The 18,016-nt window shown below is 36.0% G+C and overlaps 1 protein-coding gene across 1 annotated transcript in view; it reads right to left on the minus strand.

The window, feature by feature from the left end:
* Positions 1 to 429: 429 nt before the first annotated feature.
* PPP1R3A (protein phosphatase 1 regulatory subunit 3A) overlaps positions 430 to 18,016 on the minus strand; it is a 40,803-nt gene continuing 23,216 nt past the window's right edge. The window contains exons 2-4 of the mRNA XM_006759665.2: positions 6,316 to 6,374; positions 6,096 to 6,220; positions 430 to 4,197 (exon numbers count right to left, since the gene is read on the minus strand). Of these exons, the coding sequence (XP_006759728.1) occupies positions 1,831 to 4,197; positions 6,096 to 6,220; positions 6,316 to 6,374 (2,551 nt within the window). The 3' untranslated portion in view covers positions 430 to 1,830. The remainder of the gene's footprint in view (positions 4,198 to 6,095; positions 6,221 to 6,315; positions 6,375 to 18,016) is intronic.

Raw genomic sequence — 18,016 nt, forward strand, 5'->3', positions numbered from 1 at the left:
TTTTAGAGATAACATTCTAGGCACAGCCTACGGTATTCCACTTGTATTTAATAAAAAAGGTGCTTTCTCAATCAAATATTTGCCCTAAGTTCTACTTCAAGATATTTGTATTTGTTCAACTTTCATTTACTACCACATGAAAGTCAGTTAAAATGTTCCGCTCTAATTTTATCTTCTCATAAATGCATGTTTCTTAGATGTGTGGAATGATATATGCAAGTTTTACTCATTGGATTTACCTTTCAGGTAAATAAACATATAATCTTTTTTTTCCTGAAGATAAATGCTATATGCTCTATGAGAAAATTTCCTATGAAAAAAAAAATCACCCGAAGTTGCCCCCTCAATGTGGCTCTTTCACACAGGTAAATAAACATATAATCTTTTTTTTTTCCTGAAGATAAATGCTATATGCTCTATGAGAAAATTTCCTATGAAAAAAAACCCGAAGTTGCCCCCTCAATGTGGCTCTTTCACATACTCCTGGCGAAGTCCTAAGTGTCAAACTACATACGTATGTCTCCTCCTGAGGCCTGGCCTGTCAGGGTATCAAAGAGAATGTTCTGCCCTAGAATAGAGTGCAGGGTTTTTCATATAGTAGTCATTCAATAAACGGTTATTTAAATCAACTGTATCAGAATCTTGGCATTATCCCCTTGCGACTAAAATGACTAGTTCATTATTTCACAGACTTAGACATAGATAATAACGGCCTAAACCACTGCTATTTTGGGTCATCTGCCTCAGTAGATTTCCATATCACTTATTTGCCTAGTTTACCTGATCATTATATAATAAATATCACCAATGACTACTTGTGTTTTATTTTTTTTTCATCTAAATGCACTTGGAGGAATAATTCTTTGTATTATAATGAGAAAAGATTAAACATTTGTTTGAGGACAAAAAATACTACCGAGTAGAACAGCTCATTTGGAAACATTTAAAAAAATTATTATTAATTAAAGTTTTATAGGTACAATTCATTATAAAGCAATGTTTGTAGAACTTTTAAATTTTCAACTTTGAATAATAGTTGACATTGAAATCATTCAATTATGTCACACAGTCTCTCTTTATAAGAGAAAAGCAGATTAAAAACAGACCACCCACAACATTTTGTAGAATTGAAAGGTCATCTCCAAATTGCTTCAGTCTTTCTCAGATTTGGCTTATGAATGCCCCGCTTCTGTAGGTATAAAGAAGGTGAAAGGTATGTGTATGTGTAAAGTATTATTTAAGCAAGTCACGTGTTGCTTCAATTTAAGTTTACATATCTTAATATGCATGTGTGTTGTTCTTAAAAATATTAAATTGAAAGATTTGATCTATCAAAACATGATGATAAATGATACTGTGGTAAATGCAAATTTCATGGGCAATACTGAAAAAAAAAGAGTAAAAGTCCTCTGCTGTTGTCCATGTTTTATCCATTTTTAAAAACCATAGAGGGGGAAAAATACTCTCAGGGGGAAAAAAATGAAGCTTTACTGCAAAAGTAATGAATGCAAGAAATGGCACTTGAAGTGGTGAAGAGACGTGAAGCATTGCAACTTCACAGCCTGGTAAGGAGCAACAGCTGTACCTAATTTCAACTTGACGTGCTTCAGATCTCATATTCATATAGGTATTTAATGATCCAAACATAATGGTCCTATATAGAATAATTACTTATATGAAGGAGCAAACTTCATACGCATTCATTTTAAATGATCCTTTAAGAGGAAAAACTGCACTGGCTCTTTGAATAATGAATAGTCTTTTTCAGCAACCCAACTGTTTGGGGCTAAATAGCTTATCTTTGAAGAGAGAGTAATAATAGTGCTGGGGTCACTTCTTTCTGACAGACTCTTTTTGTCTCCTCCCTTCCCAGGACAGCCAGTACAGCGAAAACAGGTAGAAGGCCAAGCCGATCATTAAGTCATACTGATAGATGGTTACAAGAAATATCAGAAACAATAGGAAATAAGATATTTTTGAGTTGGTGTATTTCAAAAGCAGAGATTCACTGCTTTGAGCTTGCCTTTCGTGGGCAGGGAGATTAGCAGAAGCCGAGCTCTCAGATACCTTGTCACCTGAAAAACACGGTGATTGTCCAGAGTTTAGTAAGCCTTCATTTGTGTGCCTTACCTCTGCTGTGTTTTCGACAGCTTCAGTGATTAAAACCACTGGCCCTACACACTTTTCCATATTGCATTCTCCTGTATGTGTTTCTCGTCTACTAACTGATCTCACTGTTCCTGAACTTTTGCAAACTTCTTCAGTTGTACCCCCAGCATGCGGGTATTTCTCAATGCCCTGGATTTCACTTGCTGGATTACAGTTATATTCTGATTTAGTACGAGTAGATTGGAGAGCCATGGTACTAACTGTATTATCTACAGCAGTTGCCTGTTCATAAGATGACACTGAAGTTTTAGCATGGTGATTGGAAACCTGAGAGCCATTCTCAGATGCCCTACTAGTGTCTGAGTTTAAAGCAGACTGAATAATACCACCTGCACCCATTTTCTTTGTGAATTCTTGGACCTGCCCAGGGTCTCTATTTTCTGAAAATATTTTTTTATCTATTGGTGACATCCCCAAATTCAGTTTTGAGGCTGTTTTTTGATTGTTTTTAATGACCTGTAAGGTTCCTTCTACAGATGTTAAATTTCCAGTGCCACGTTTCTTCCTGTCATGTGTATTTGCAGGATTGTGCATAAGTATGGCTTCTTCACTCTCCATTTTATCTACATGTACAGTGCAAATATCTAAATATGATTTTTTTTCAAGATCATCATCATAGGTTACACCTACTGTATCTCCTTGACAAAAGCTATAATGTAAATCATCATTTCTTTCTTCATGTGGATCAAACGCTGTTTCCTTTACCTTGATGGGCCTGTCACTTCGTGCTGTCTCTTGAGGTAGCTTAGCAATTATTGCTTTTTCTCCAGCAGACATGCTTTCTAGAGTCTTTTCTGATATTGTCTTAATTATATAAGCTGTACCTGCTTCTGCTTTCTCAGTAATACCATGATCAGCTAGAGAAGACAGTTCATAGCTCACTGTTTCTTGGCAGGTAAACAATTTTTCTGTAGGAGTAGCAGTCAAACTCCTTGTATCATCTCTTCCCCCCCACGTATCTTCACAGTCTGCATGTTCTTTGATCTGCTGGGTTGTATTTGTCTTACTCTCTCTTGCTTTTCCCTGACTTTCCAGAAAATTCCATCGTTTTTTATGCTGTTTGTTCTTATTCTGATCTTCAGGGTTAATCCTACCTACATTTTCTTCTTCAAACTGGAAAAGATAATCATCCTTCAAAATATTTCCATTTATTGGTGAACAAACTTGAGAAGGCATCTCTCCTGAAGCAGTGCCTTTACTAGTTGAGAGATCGTGCTCTGTGGTTGTTAACACAGCTTCTCCCCAACTTAGACTTCCTCTTGGTGATTGAGATGAGTCTTTTCTGATTGCCTGGTCGGGAGCTGAGGTGTCTTTACTCGGCAGAACAGTTAGTCCTTTGCTACTAGCTCCAGTCTCTTCCACACTTATCTCAGAGTGGCTTATCTTTTCTTGGTCATGTAAGAGTGATTGAAGATTTGTGCTTTGTTTTTCATTAACACCCAGATGCATTCTTTGCTCCTCATTCTTACCATTTCCATAATCTTTCTTGGAAGACCCCTTTTCTATTGATTTTTCCAAATGGAAATCTGCATGGAAATCTCTTCTTAAACATTCCAAATCTCTCATTTTAATTTCCATAGCTCCTCCTTCATGTTTTTTATTAAGGTTGTCTTCCACTAGTTGATCTGAAGAGGGACAAGATATTTGCACACTGCCTCTCCATTGAGCTGGATTGGCATTATCATCCAATACTTCTTTGTTGCTAATATGTAATTGCATTAAGTCATCACTGCCAGCATTTTCCAATAGTGGCTTGATTTTTCTCATATCTGAAGTAATTTCCTCTGAAGGTTGATGACTACACTCATTTCCTGAGAAATATTTTTCATTGTGGTGAAAATCTCTCTTTAAGGAGTTTTCTGCTGGTGAACTTGGAGACAAAGTCCTTTTAAGCAAGTCACTGTATACTTCATCATGAACGTGCTTCTTCTCTAACACCTCACCTTTATTTGGAAAATTGACTGGATCTGTTGAAAATGTATTCTTTTCCTCTTTGGAACCAGTGCTTCTTAGTGAGCCTTGATTTATCTTAAGGAATAAGAACAACAAGAAATAATGACCAACCGATTTTAAATATACACAATGAATTAGGGAGGTTTCATTAATTTGGCGACTGATTATCTGGTAGATTTCCTTGGCTCATTTCATTTGTGGATTTAGTACAAATTCTGGAAGCTCGGTGTTTTGGGGGGATCCTTGCAGGCTATGACTTGGGAATCATATTAATAAGAAAAGGGGCCAAAATTAATCACTCTCCTTCCCAGCTTCCAAATATCACATTGTATTATTCAACTATTCTTGCTTGTCATTGCACTTTCTCCTCACTTAGGATATACACATTGATAGCTCCATGCTAATCAATTAGAGAGCAGCTTCCTGGGTGCCCTTTGCTGCATTCACACTTGCTGTAGGTGCCCCTATTACCGTTTCTCTTATTAATATGTTTTCTGCAAAGCCTCTGCAAACTATTAATAGCAAAACGTCACTCAAAGAAAAGTGAGGGAGTTAATGTCTGCGAATTCTGTTTTAATGACCCTCTGCCAACCGGTACTCAAATGTATTTGAGCTCTTCAGTGATGCCAACTGTCAGGATGTAACAGTGAGATGCCTGTGTGTGTGTGTTTTTTTCTCTCCTCATAACTGACATTTGCATGATCTCAATAATTATATGCAAATCTTACGTTTTCCCCTTCTTCTCACATAAGGCTCATGTTACTTGTCAACGGCACAGCTGTCTTGTAAGCCAATGCCTGTGGGTTCCACAGATTTGGTTGTATTTCCATCTATTATAGAGCTTCATTGTTTTATGCATTAATGTCAGCATGGAGCAAATTAGCTCCTAAATTATAGCTCCCTGTTCATTTATTGGACACTCAGTCTCAGTAACTTCTAAACAAACTTTTATATTTGAGCCTGCTCATTGTAATGAGATGTATTGGTGAAGTATGTGATTTTTTAAGGCCCTTTCATTATATTCTGTTGTTTGAAAAAAAAATGGCAATGTTAACTTTCAGCTGCTGAGAATTCTCACAGTGGGTGACAACTTTGTAGTTTTTTAAAGTTAGAGCAAAGTAAATTGCATACTTCAGTGATGCAGCCTCCATATCACTATAGAAAATGGAGAATGTGTGGGGAAAAAAGGGTGAGTTTTATTTCTTTTCTGTCTCAGCCCTGACACTTGAAAAGGCAAATTTTAATCTTAGATGATTATGAATCTATGTATTTTAATGACAAGAGCTCCAACCAACTACAGTAAAGGATAAATTACATTATGTGATTCATTTCTCCTATTTCTTCCTTTGTAATAAAAATGCTATCTAAACCATCCCCCCAAAATTCCAAATAGATTGAATGTTCACCGAGTGTGAAATTTATAACAAATATAATACTACATTTTACAGTCCTGCACTTGTTTCCTGTTTAAAAATATGGCACAGGATATTTTCTCCTTATTTCATAATTTAATACTGTCCAATGATATAGAACATTGAGATTCTCACAAAGATGTAAGTAAGAAAAAATGCTGCTAAATGCAATACTTGTCGTGCCGGACAGAACCCTAACATCATCTAGTGCAGCCCTCTCGTTTTACAGATGAGTTTATGCTAAGTGTACACTTGTCACAAAGATGAGAAATGCACATCAGAATAGTGCTACCTCTTCTGTAACTCCTACAAAATGTTACTCAGAGCTTCTGGTAAAGAGATAAAAAATGAATGCTATTAATTTACCACTGTAGAGAGCAGAAGCAGCACACGGAAATCAAAGCGTCTTGTTGATCCAGCCAGAGATGCAAGGACAGAATAGGCTGTGCTTTCACATTTGCAAATTACATTAGTTGAAGCTATTGAAAGGCCAGCATCGCAGCATCTTTGAAGCATAAATGGACTCATCTTCTCTAATAACGTGGCAACCGGAGCACTTACCCTCATCTCTAATTCTTTTCTGTCGTGTTCCTCATGGTCCCTGTTTACGTCTTTTACATTTTGAATACCGGTTTCCAAGTCTTCCTTATCCTCTTGGGAACAAACAATTATGGGGATACGGGTATCTGAAAAGTTAATATAATTGTACCTGTGTAAGATTGTTATAACTGTAGGCTTTAACAAAAGTGGCAGATTTTGTTTAAAAGTTAAATAAGATTACCTGTAATCTTTGAATTCTCAAAGTTATTCTCATCTGATGTTACTGATGATTCTTCTTTACTGTTAAATTTAAAACAAAATGTTATACATTTTTCTGGGAAAATATCTCCTAAGTAATTCTATAAAGTGGGGGGGGGGGGGGAATGTAAACTTTCATCTTTTCTTTTACTACTTCGTATATTTTTCAAATAAAATTGATCCCTCAAATGATGCAAAGGTATGCATTATTGTAGAAAAAATCAAAAGTAATTTATATAATGCCATATTTCTAACAAAGAATATGTTGCTTGTATTAAAACATATATAACCAAAATAATAAATGTAAATGTAGATTATTCCATCATTCATGAATTTAATGTTTGCAAGTAAGAACATTTTTCTCTTAGTTTAATTGTTAAAGTTTTATGAACGGACAGTTCATTTGTGGCCATGGAAATTGCTTTCTAACATCCCAATTTTTAATTTTTTTGTGTTCTATCTTTATCAAAACTCACTTGGATTGATATAACATTAGCTTTTTTTCTCCAGAAAAGGAGAAGAAAAACACATTAAACTCACTAAAACCTGAAAGGCAGCTAAATTTATACTCAGTTAAAAGACTTTCTGTGTGTATTGCCACAGGCAAATTTTATAACCAAGACTTCAGGTTGCTCATATGAAAGCATATATTTTCTTTCTTTAAAATGATTCGAGTTATACTCCCTTTTCTTTTGTATTCTGCATACTGATTGAGAAAGATAAATACCTTCTAATTTCAAATGTAATCTGTTTATAGGTGTTTTTAGATTTAGAATTAATCTAAATGATTCTAATTTAGAATCATTAAATTTAGATTTCTCCAGGACACTCAGAAAAACAAAAACAAAGCTTTAGTGAAAAAGCCCACTTTGTGAAGTTATGTCATAAGTCAATCTATCAGATTTTCTTGCTCTGTTTTAGCTGAGTCTGCAATAAAAGAAATCTAGAAAGCTGGCAATGACTGATAAATATGTGTAATAGTCTATTTTTCAATAGACAATGTTGATCCAAATCCCAGGTAGGCTAATCTATTTCAACAAATCATGAGAAAATTGCAAATTCTTTCATCCAGACTATCTAAGAAAGTAATTCAGTTTTATTTTATGATGCTTAATTTTAAGTTAACCTAAAATATTTGGCAACTTCCAGTGGATCCATGAATGAAAATAATGTTTCTATATAAATATAATTTCATTAGTAGTATTTACATAATTGATACTGAATTAATCTATGAATCTATATTATTTAATGAAATCAATAATTATGTAAAGGTCCATCTTTGTGGAATACAATTGCAAACTGACACACTTTTCCTTCTCCATATACATAATATCTAGGGTTTAAAAATATATAAACCATTAAATATCACTTAATTCTCCCTGCTTCCTCTTTATTCCTATAACAATGCAGAAAAATAAATCTCACTTGTAGAGGAAAAATAATAGTCATTTAAAGCCTTTTGTTTTTGCCTAACCAAAACCCTCGCAATCTTTTTTGTTGTTGTTAATCCTCACCATTGATATTTTTCTATTGATTTTCAGAGAGAGTGGAAAGGAGGGGGAGAGGCAGAAATATTGACATGAGAGACCAGGGCCAAGGACTGAGCCTGGAACCAAAGCATGTGCCCTTGGTTGGAATTAAACCCAAGGCTCTTCATTCTATGAGCTGATATTCTTCTATCTACTGAGCAAAATTGGCCAGGGCTAGCAATTATTTTTTTTAAACTCAATTCTCAAAACTATCTCATTTTTTTTAAAAAATGATTGAATCAAAAGGAAAGGATCCTGCTTTTAACTCATTTTGGGGACAAATAATTAGGTAAACTTTGTATTTATTATACACAAATATAGGGGGAATATTAGATTCAGTGATAAATGCAAGAAAGAGAAGATGAAATAGATGAAATTTAATGTCTATTAAAAAAAAACAAATGGAAGATGTGTAGTAAGACTTCCAAATAATAAAATTGTATCAAGACATAGAAAAACTGAGGAATATACCATGTTCATAGATAGGCAGAACGTATTATGAAGAGATTCTCTCCCAAATTGATCTATTTTCAATTCGATTCTAATAAAAATTCCAATAGAGTTTTTCACTAAATTTAAAAATATGATTCTAAAGAAAATAAGTATGGGGCTAAAGGTAGCTGGAATATTTATGAGAAAGAGCAGGAAGTAAGTAGCTGAATTTAAGAGTTTTTATGAAGATTTATTTAAGACAGCTACTTTGGCACAGAGACAAATGAGGATTGAGAAACTTAGTGATAGATCTAAACACATTGAACTTTGGTATATGACAAACATAGCATGTCAGACAGCAAGGAAATAAGGAACTTTTTAGTTAATGGAGATAGGGAAAATGCAACTTCTATGTGAAAAGTTGAAATTACCACACCATATATTCAAAAATCAACTCAAGATCAATTACTATCTTAAATGTCAAAAACCTTAAAATTGTTCGTAGAAAATAAATGTAAATATCTTTCAGATCTCAAAATAAATGATCAGTTTAACTTTCTCAAAAGTCAAAACTTGTTCATTAAAAACTATCCTATTTCTGGGTGGTGTTTCGGGATTCTTAGGATATATTCCTAGAAGTGGGATCACGGGGTCAAAATGGGAGCTCCTTTTTAATTTTTTGAGGAAACTCCACATTGTTTTCCACTGTGGCTGCACCAGTCAGCATTCCCCTGGCAGTGTACTCGGTTTCCTTTTTTCCACATCCTCTCCAGGACTTGTTTGTTGATTTATTGATGACAGCCATTCTGGCAGGTGTGAGGTGATACTTCATTGTCATTTTAATGTGCATCTCTCTGATGTTTAGTGACATTGACCTTTATTCAAATGTCTCTCGGCCATTCATATATCCACTCTGGAGAAGTGTGTATTCAGGTCTTTTGCCCATTTTTTAATTGGGTTGTTTGTCTTTCTTTTGCTGGGTTGTATGAGTACTTTATATATCATGAAAATTAACACCTCCTGAGATGTATCTCTAACAAATATATTCTCTCATACAGTGGGTTCCCTTTTCATTTTGATGGTGGTTTCTTTTGCTGTGCAGAAGCTTTTTAGTTTGATGAAGTCACATTTATTTATTTTTCCCTTTGTTTCCCTTGCTGTAGGAGATGTATCAGTGAAAATTCTGCTACATGAGATGTCTGAGATTTTTCTTTTTATGTTTTCTTCTAGGATTTTGATGGTTTCAAAATTTACATCTAAGTTTTTTATCCATTTTGAGTTTATTCTTCTGTATGGTGTAAGTTGGTGGTCCAGTTTCATTATTTTGCATGTACCTGTCCAATTTTTCTAATGCCATTTATTGAAGAGACTGTCTTTACTACAGTGTATGCTCTTGCCTTCTTTGTCAAATATTAATTGAACATCCTGAAACACCATGCAGAAAGAATATATGCACCCCTATGTTCATAGCAGTGCTAAGTCCATATCATAGCTAAGATCTGGAAACAGCCCAAATATCCATTAGTAGATGAGTGGATAAAAAGATGTGGTACATCTGAAAAAGGGTACATCTGTAAAACTTCAACAATAAAGATAAATTTTTTAAAAAAGATATATTTATAATGAAAAAATATAAATTACAAACTTGGAGAAGATGCTTGCATTACAAAAAATCAACACAAATACATCCTAAAATATATAAAGAACTCATACAAATCAATAAGAAAGCAAATAGATTTCAAAAGAATCAGAGGAGAGGGGCAGACACTTCACAGAAGATAAAATACACCTAGCCAATAAGTACATAAAGGGATGGTTAGCATGATTAAAGGACAGAGAAATAAAAAGACCTAAGGAGTTGCTCTTTTATATCACTTAATTGATAAAAATTGCTATCAACAGCATAAACTTGAATCAACCCAAATGCACATCAAATGAGTAAACATAAAACTATGTCATAACACAAAATGAATATTATATGCCACTCAAAGATGATAAACCACAGAGAACTACAACAATATGAATAAATCTTACAAAACTATATTAAATGAACAATTCCAAACATTAAATCAGAGGATGTTATTTTATTATCTAAAATAAAAATACCTAAAATAATTTAAATATACATGCCAAGGAACACACAGAATATAATAAAACTAGAGGCCCAGTGCATGAAATTTATGCATGGGGTGGGGGCATCCCTCAGCCCAGCCTGCATCCTCTCACAGTCTGGGACTGCTTGGGGGATGTCCGCCTGCCGGCTTAGGCCTGCTCCCTGTGGGAAATGGACCTAAGCCAGCAGGCGCACATCCCTCTTGCATTCCAGGACCCCTCACTCCTTACCTCCCACCTGCTTGCTGCTACTTACCACTCAGCTTGCTGCTCCTTCCTTAGTGCTGCCACGGAGGCAGGAGAGGCTCCCGCTACCACTGCTGCACTCGCCAGCCATGAGCCCAGCTTCTGGCTGAGTGGTGTTCCCCCTGTGGGAGTGCACTGACCATCCGGGGGCAGCTCCTGCATTGAGTGTCTGCTCCCTGGTGGTTAGTGCACACCATAGCAACCAGTTGTTCTGGTCATTCTGGTCGTTCTGCCCCAGTGGTCACATAGGCTATTATTATATAGAAGTTATATAAACAAGAAAGCTTGGTTTTCAAGCTAAGGTTTTCAGCATTTCAGGTGTTTAGTAGCCCTGCTACTTTGGCCCTCCCTTCTACTATAACACTATAAATCTAACAATAGTTCCCCAAATTACCTTTCAGATCCTGTCTCTGTAAATTCAAAATTAACAGACCTGCACATGGGGGTGGGGAGAGGGAATGGAGTGTGATGGTGCTAGGAATCTCCTAAGATGGTTTTGATGTGAGGCCAGATTTACAAACTCCAGAAATACACAATGATGTACCTCAAAGCACTAAGCCCATTGGACTTAGCTGTTTAGACTGTCCCTTTCCTAGGCAGTTGAGAGAATCTTGGGGCCCCAAATTTAGTTCTCTTATTTTGTATTAGTTTTACATGTGAGTGGCATTCTTTGCTACTTTCTAGAAAATATGTCTGAATGAGGTAGAGGCGTTTAATCAAGAATGTAAAGATGGAACCCACATTACTTAAGATGGGGACTTCAGGAGGTTAAACAAGGTGAAGGAAAGAAAATGATTTCTGTTGAAGGAAATGTGTTATGCCTAGAAGGTCTTTGTGATATGTATTGAATGCCCACCGATTTCCAAATATTGTGCTAGATCACCACAATAAACAAGACAGAGTCCCTGCCCTCAGAGTGCTCACAAGCCAGTGGGGAAGAAGAACAATTAAATAAAAACAATATAGACCTTGGCCAGTGTGGCTCAGTCATCCCATGCATCAAAAGGTTGTTGGTTCATTTCCTGATGAGGGAGCATACCCAGATTGTGGGTTTGATCCCCATTGGGTTGCGTGTGGGAGGCAACCAATGGATGTTTCTCTCTCATATTGATGTTTCTCTATTTCCCTTTCTCTCTCTCCAAAATCAATAAAAACACATTTTAAAAATAAATAAATAAAGTAACACAATCATCCCCCATCATGTGACGTTTTGTTTTCTAGAGTTTCACTTGCCCATGGCCAACCATGATCTAAAAATATTAAGTGAAAAATTCATGAAGTAAATGGCTCATATGTTTTAAATAGAATACAGTTCTGAGTATTGTGATAAAATCCTGAACCACCCTGCCTTGTCCTTCCCAGGACGTGAATCATCTCGTTGGTATTTCCACACTATAAATGCCCCCTGCCCATTAGTCACTTAGTAGCCCTCTTGCTGATTACACAGACAGCCACACTATTGCAGGTCTTGTGCTCAATTTCACTTAATAAAGGGACCAAAGTGCAAAAATAGTGATGCTGGCAATTCAGCTATGGCAAAGAGAAGCCAGAAAGTGCTTCCTTTAAGTGAAAAGGTGAAAGTTCTTGACTTAATAATGAATAAAAAAACACACAGACTGAGGTTGCTAAAATCTTTGGTAAGAACGAATTTTTTATCTGTGAAATTATAAAGAACAAAGAAATTTAGGCTAGTTTTTCCTTTGCACCTCAAACTCCAAAAGTTACACTCATAGTGCATGATAAGTGCTTAGTTAAGATGAAAAAGGCATTAAATTTGTGGATGGAAGACATGAACAATATATATATATATATAGTACCAATATAGTATATATATTGGTACTATCCATGATTTCAGACCTATACCAGGCTCCCCAGTCCAGCACTCCAGTACCAGAAACAGAATTCCCCATAATTCCTGGCTATAAAAACCAATGGAGATTGTGACAGAGTGAGACAGAGGCTGCTGGAATCCCAGGGGTTCTTCTTAAAGGGTCTGCACATGGATTTACTTGTGCAGCGGACTCATTTGCTAATGGGCTCACTCGCTCTGAGATGCAGCACTGAGGCAAGAACTCAGAAGGCACCAGGGATACAGAGGAGGGATCACATTGTCTGGCTTCAGGGCAAGGGCTGGAAGAGCAGCTTTCTCCCAGACAGAAGTGCTGGCAGAAGAAAAAGAACAAGGGATTTAAAACGGATTGAAAAAACAATGACAGAAAACCTCCCTAACTTGGAGAAGGAAATAGACATACAAGCCCAGAAAGTGCAGAAGGTCCCAAACAAGATGAAACTTAGAAATGCAGTGAGCCCCCCAGATCAGGGTTTCTGGTAGAACACAGAGGATACTTGGGAGCCAGATTTCAAGGCAGATATCTTCACTCCTGCAGGAGGGTGCACACCAACACAGGGTCTGGGAGCTCGCACACTAAGCTGGCCGAGCCCCCGGGCTTTTATTTCTGAGGCACATCCTCTGTCCCTCACTCTTGATTGGGAGAGCTCAGGCTCCCACTCTTGCGTGATTGGCTAATTTAAAGGAAAAGGGGAGGGGTTGCTCTTTGCCATTTCTAAATGGCTGTCCTCAGGGAAGCTGCAAGTCATGGGAGTCAAAATGTCAGCTGGCTAAACTCCCTTCTTTGACAGAAAAGTTTACTTGTTTATTCTCACAAAACCAAAGAGGCCCACACTAAGACACATCATTAAAATGCCAAAGGTTAAAGAAAAAGAGAGACTCTTAAAGGGGCAAGAGAAAAGCAGTTAGTTACCTACAAGAGAGCTCCTGTTGATCCATCAGCGGATTTCTCGAAAGAAACTTTGCAGGCCAGAAGGGACTTGCACAAAATGTTCAAAGTGATAAAAAGCAAGGACTTAAGAACAAGATCACTTTATCCAGGAAAGCTATCATTTAGAATAAAAAGACAATAACACACAGACAAAGAGCTTCACAGGAGAATAAAAAGAACAAAACACACACAAAAAAAACTAAAAGAATTCATCACCACCAAACCAATATTACCAGAAAAGTTATTTAAGAAGAAAGATAAAACATATGAGTAATAAAATGGCGACACATACATCTCTATTAAGAATTACTTTAAATGCAAATGAATTAAAGGTCCTAATCAAAAGAAATACGATGGCTGAATGGATAATAAAACAAGAAGCTTACGTATACTGTCTACAAGAGATTCTCTTCAAATTGAAAGACATGCACTGACTAAAAGTAAAGGAATAGAAAAAGATATTTCATGAAAATAGAAACAAAGAAAGAAAAGCTGGGGTAGCAATACTTATACCAGACAAAATAGACTGTAAAACAAAGGCTATAGTGAGAGACAAAGATGGACCCCACAATTCTACTTCTGGGTATTTGCCAGAAGAAACCCAAAACACTAAATCAAAAAGATATATTCATATGCTCATTGCAACATTGTTTAAATTAGCAAAGGTATGGAAGCAACCTAAGAGTCCATACATAGATGAATGTATAAGAAGAAGGGGTGCACATATACAAGTGGACTATGTCTCAGCCCTAAAAAAAGAATGAACTCTTCTTATCAGCAACAGCACGGATGGACCTGTAGGCTATTCTGCTGAGTGAAACTAGGAAGACAGAGAAAGGGAAATGCCATATGATCACACTTATTTATGGAATATAAAAAAACAAAAATATACAAACACACAAGACAGAAACAAACGCATAGAATCAGAGAACATTTTGATAGCTGCCAGCGGGCAGAGGGGTTGGAGGGTATGTGTGAAAGGGGATGGGATTAAGAAGTACAAATTAGTAGTTACAAAATAGTCACAGGGCTGTGAGGTACAGCATATGGAATAGCGAATAATGTTCTGATAACTATGTATGCTGTAAGATGGGTACTAGATTTATCAGGTGACCACTTTACAAGTTACATAAAAGCCTAAACACTATGTTGTACACCTGAAACTAATACAATATTTTTAAAATAAGTGAGTGAAGAATGTTGTATTTGTGTCCTCTTAACACCCTGCATGACATTATTCAGCACTGTCTCGAGGGAACAAAACTTGTAATTCTTGGGCTTCCCCTCTCACTCTATGATAAAAAGCTAAAAAAAATGAATGTGAACCCCTCAAGAACTTTGCTTGTCATCTTTGTTCAGAGTATGGTCTTATTTGATTTCCTCCATCCTCCTCCGCTAAAGAAAAAAAAAAAGTAAAGTAAATGAATGGAGAGATTTTAAATTAGAAATAATATATAACTCATTAGAGACTTGTTTTTTTGAAGACATTTAAAGAGAGTATATTAGCATTGACATTGATAAGTGGGTATTTATAGAAATACTGAGAAGGTTTTCCTAAGGTAAATAATTACATATTGTGTGCTATTTCTAGTATTTGACATTTTATAGCCACTTATAAATGGGAGGAAGAAGGAAAGCAGAAACTTGTGCTTAATGAGAAGAAAAGTTTATAATAAATAAATCAACTAATGTCTACCCTTTGGTGTTACAATACCTATAGTCTTCTCTTGATCAAGAATAAAACTAAAAGCAGAAGGAAAACATTTCATCAAAAGAGAGACAAATTGGTAAGTGTTTAAGTGTGAAGAGAAGAGTCTAAGAAAAAAAATGTTAAAGAAATGATGCAGAAATAATTTAAGATGAAAACATAAATTACATCTACTTCCTTGATGATAATGCCAGGAAAAAAAATGCTTTCATTAATTATATATTAACAGGGGTTTGTAAGAAGCAAGAAATTATCTGAAACAATTTGTAATGACTTTATATTTCTCTTAGGTGTGGAATAGGAAGGCTAAAACTAGCATGGCAAGGAACATGGCTTTTGTGCATATTACATTCCTTATCTTCAAAGATAAAGCTCTGGATTTGATAAAAGATATCAAATACAATACCTTCATGCTGGCTTCTCTCTCTAGCACCCAAGGCAAGCACTGATAGAGATTCAGGGTGATCCTTCTCTGCATAAGCAGGCAGCCACTACTGATCTACCCCTCAATTGCTCAAAGTGGAACCAATTCTCAATCCTATATAATAAAAGGGTAATATGCAAATTGACCCTAATGGCAGAACGACCGGTTTCTATGACTCGAACTGACCACCAGGGGGCAGACATTCAATGCAGGAGCTGACCCCTGGTGGTCAGTGTGCTTCCATAGTAAGCTGCACTCAGCCAGAAGCCGGCTCATGGCTGGCCAGCACAGTGGCAGTGGTGGAACCCTCTCCCTCCTCTGCGGCAGCACTAAGGATGTCTAACAGCTTAGGCCTGCTCCCCAGGGGAAGCGGACCTAAACTATTAGTTGGACATCCCCTGAGGGCTTGTGGGCTGCCAGAGGGATGTCTGACTGCCAGCTTAGGACCAATTCCCTGGGGAGTGGGCCTAAGTTGTCAGTTGGACATCCCCCAAGGGATCCCAGACTGTGAGAGGGTGCAGGACAGGCTGAGGGAGCACCCTGAGTGCACGAATTTTTGTGCACAGGGCCTCTAGTTTTAATAATAAATAACATGCATTCCAGTTTTAGAGTTTTATATTTATATAACTAACAGGAGTATTCCCTAATATACTTTAAAAATATTTAATTAAAAATTTCTTAAAATGTTTTCCCAAAAGAAATATAAATATAGAATCAATATAAATAACTGTTAAAATTGCAAAAATAAATTCTCAAACTTTATGGTCAGCATTATCAGTTCAAATTGATAGAAATCTTACCTGCACACTTTTCTAGCTAGTCTTACATTATTTGTAGTGCAGACTATGGGAAGATTTATTCCCCCTTTATTTTACTTATGTCCAGGAAAAACTTTTCAAATAGCGGAACATTAGCAATGTCTACAACTGACTTGGATAAACAAATGCATTGGATAATACATATTATACAAGCTAATATATTACTTTTAAAAATTTTGTTTTATTGCTTAAAGTATTACAAAGAGTATTACATATGTCTCCTTTCCTCCTCCCTTGACAATCTCCTGGCCTACCCTACCCCCCAGTATCTTATGTCCATAGGTTATGCTTATATGCATGCATACAAGTCCTTCAGTTGATCTCTTACCCCGGTTCCTGCCCTGAATCCTCCCCGGCCTTCCCGCTGTAGTTTGACACTCTGTTTGATGCTGCTCTGCCTCTGTATCTATTTTTGTTCATCAGTTTATAATGGTTAATATATTACTTTTAAAATATAATCATAAGACATGACAAACCACAAGTCTGTTGAGTATACACTAGTGAAGTATTCAAGTATGTAAGAACATTACCATTTTGTTAGTGACTAGATGGTTTTATTGTCATTTTCTTATTTTCCATGAAGTGGAAATATCACATTTCTAAAACCTTTTCTATCTCTATTTCTAAATTAGGACATTGTCTATTACCTCAGTGCTTGATCTTGAAAATGTACTGGAAACAATGGTACCGTGCCTTCTTGATGCAGATTTTAATAGCGTAGGAAGAAGAATTCTTATTGAATAATTCTTTTATAAGTTTTTTCCCCCAAAGTTTCTTCATTTTCTAACTCCTTGTTTCCTACCAAGGATTGCCCATACAAATCTGATTTGTCATGTCAAAGTGGTGGGTGTTAGTTTTTCATGCTCATACCACAGGAATCAGGGAGAAGACTATTTAAATTTAATTTTGTGATTGAATTTGTATACCACTTGTAATTTTGTATGTATATGTATATGCTCAAGAGGGACTAACTACATTGTGAGAATCTAGTGCATATTTAAGTAGAATCCTGAGGGTCAAAGCCAAGCCAAAAAATTGTAGGTTGCTTGGTCATGAAATATTCCAAACATAATTTATGAATTTTAAGTAGAAAAAGATTTATAGGTAAACTTGGCTCATGGGACACCTCTTCCACTACCTACCAATTATATTCTATTGCAGTGATGGCGAAACGATAACACGCGTGTCAGAGGTGACACGCGAACTCATTTTTTTGATTTTTCTTTGTTAAATGGAGTGTAAATATATAAAATAAATATCAAAAATATAAATCTTTGTTTTACTATGGTTGCAAATATCAAAAAATTTCTATATGTGACATGACACCAGAGTTAAGTTAGGGTTTTTCAAAATGCTGACACACTGAGCTCAAAAGGTTCGCCATCACTGTTCTATTGAGAGAGAAATGTAAATGTTTTTGTTTTTAAGTGAATGACATTGGAAAAAATAAAAAAAATATATACATCAGAGAGAAATAAGAAAAAAATCTTAAATTTATTGGCTTAAAGTCTTTATTTTACCTGATTTCTTTTCTTTTTTAAAAAATTAAATTTATTTGGGTGACAATAGTTAATAGGGACATATAAAGGGTATCCCAAAATCCACACAAGAAGTAATTTTGATAGAAAACACAGG

The sequence above is a fragment of the Myotis davidii genome, unplaced genomic scaffold, assembly GCF_000327345.1.
Source record: "Myotis davidii unplaced genomic scaffold, ASM32734v1 scaffold276, whole genome shotgun sequence".
Classification (NCBI taxonomy): domain Eukaryota; kingdom Metazoa; phylum Chordata; class Mammalia; order Chiroptera; family Vespertilionidae; genus Myotis; species Myotis davidii.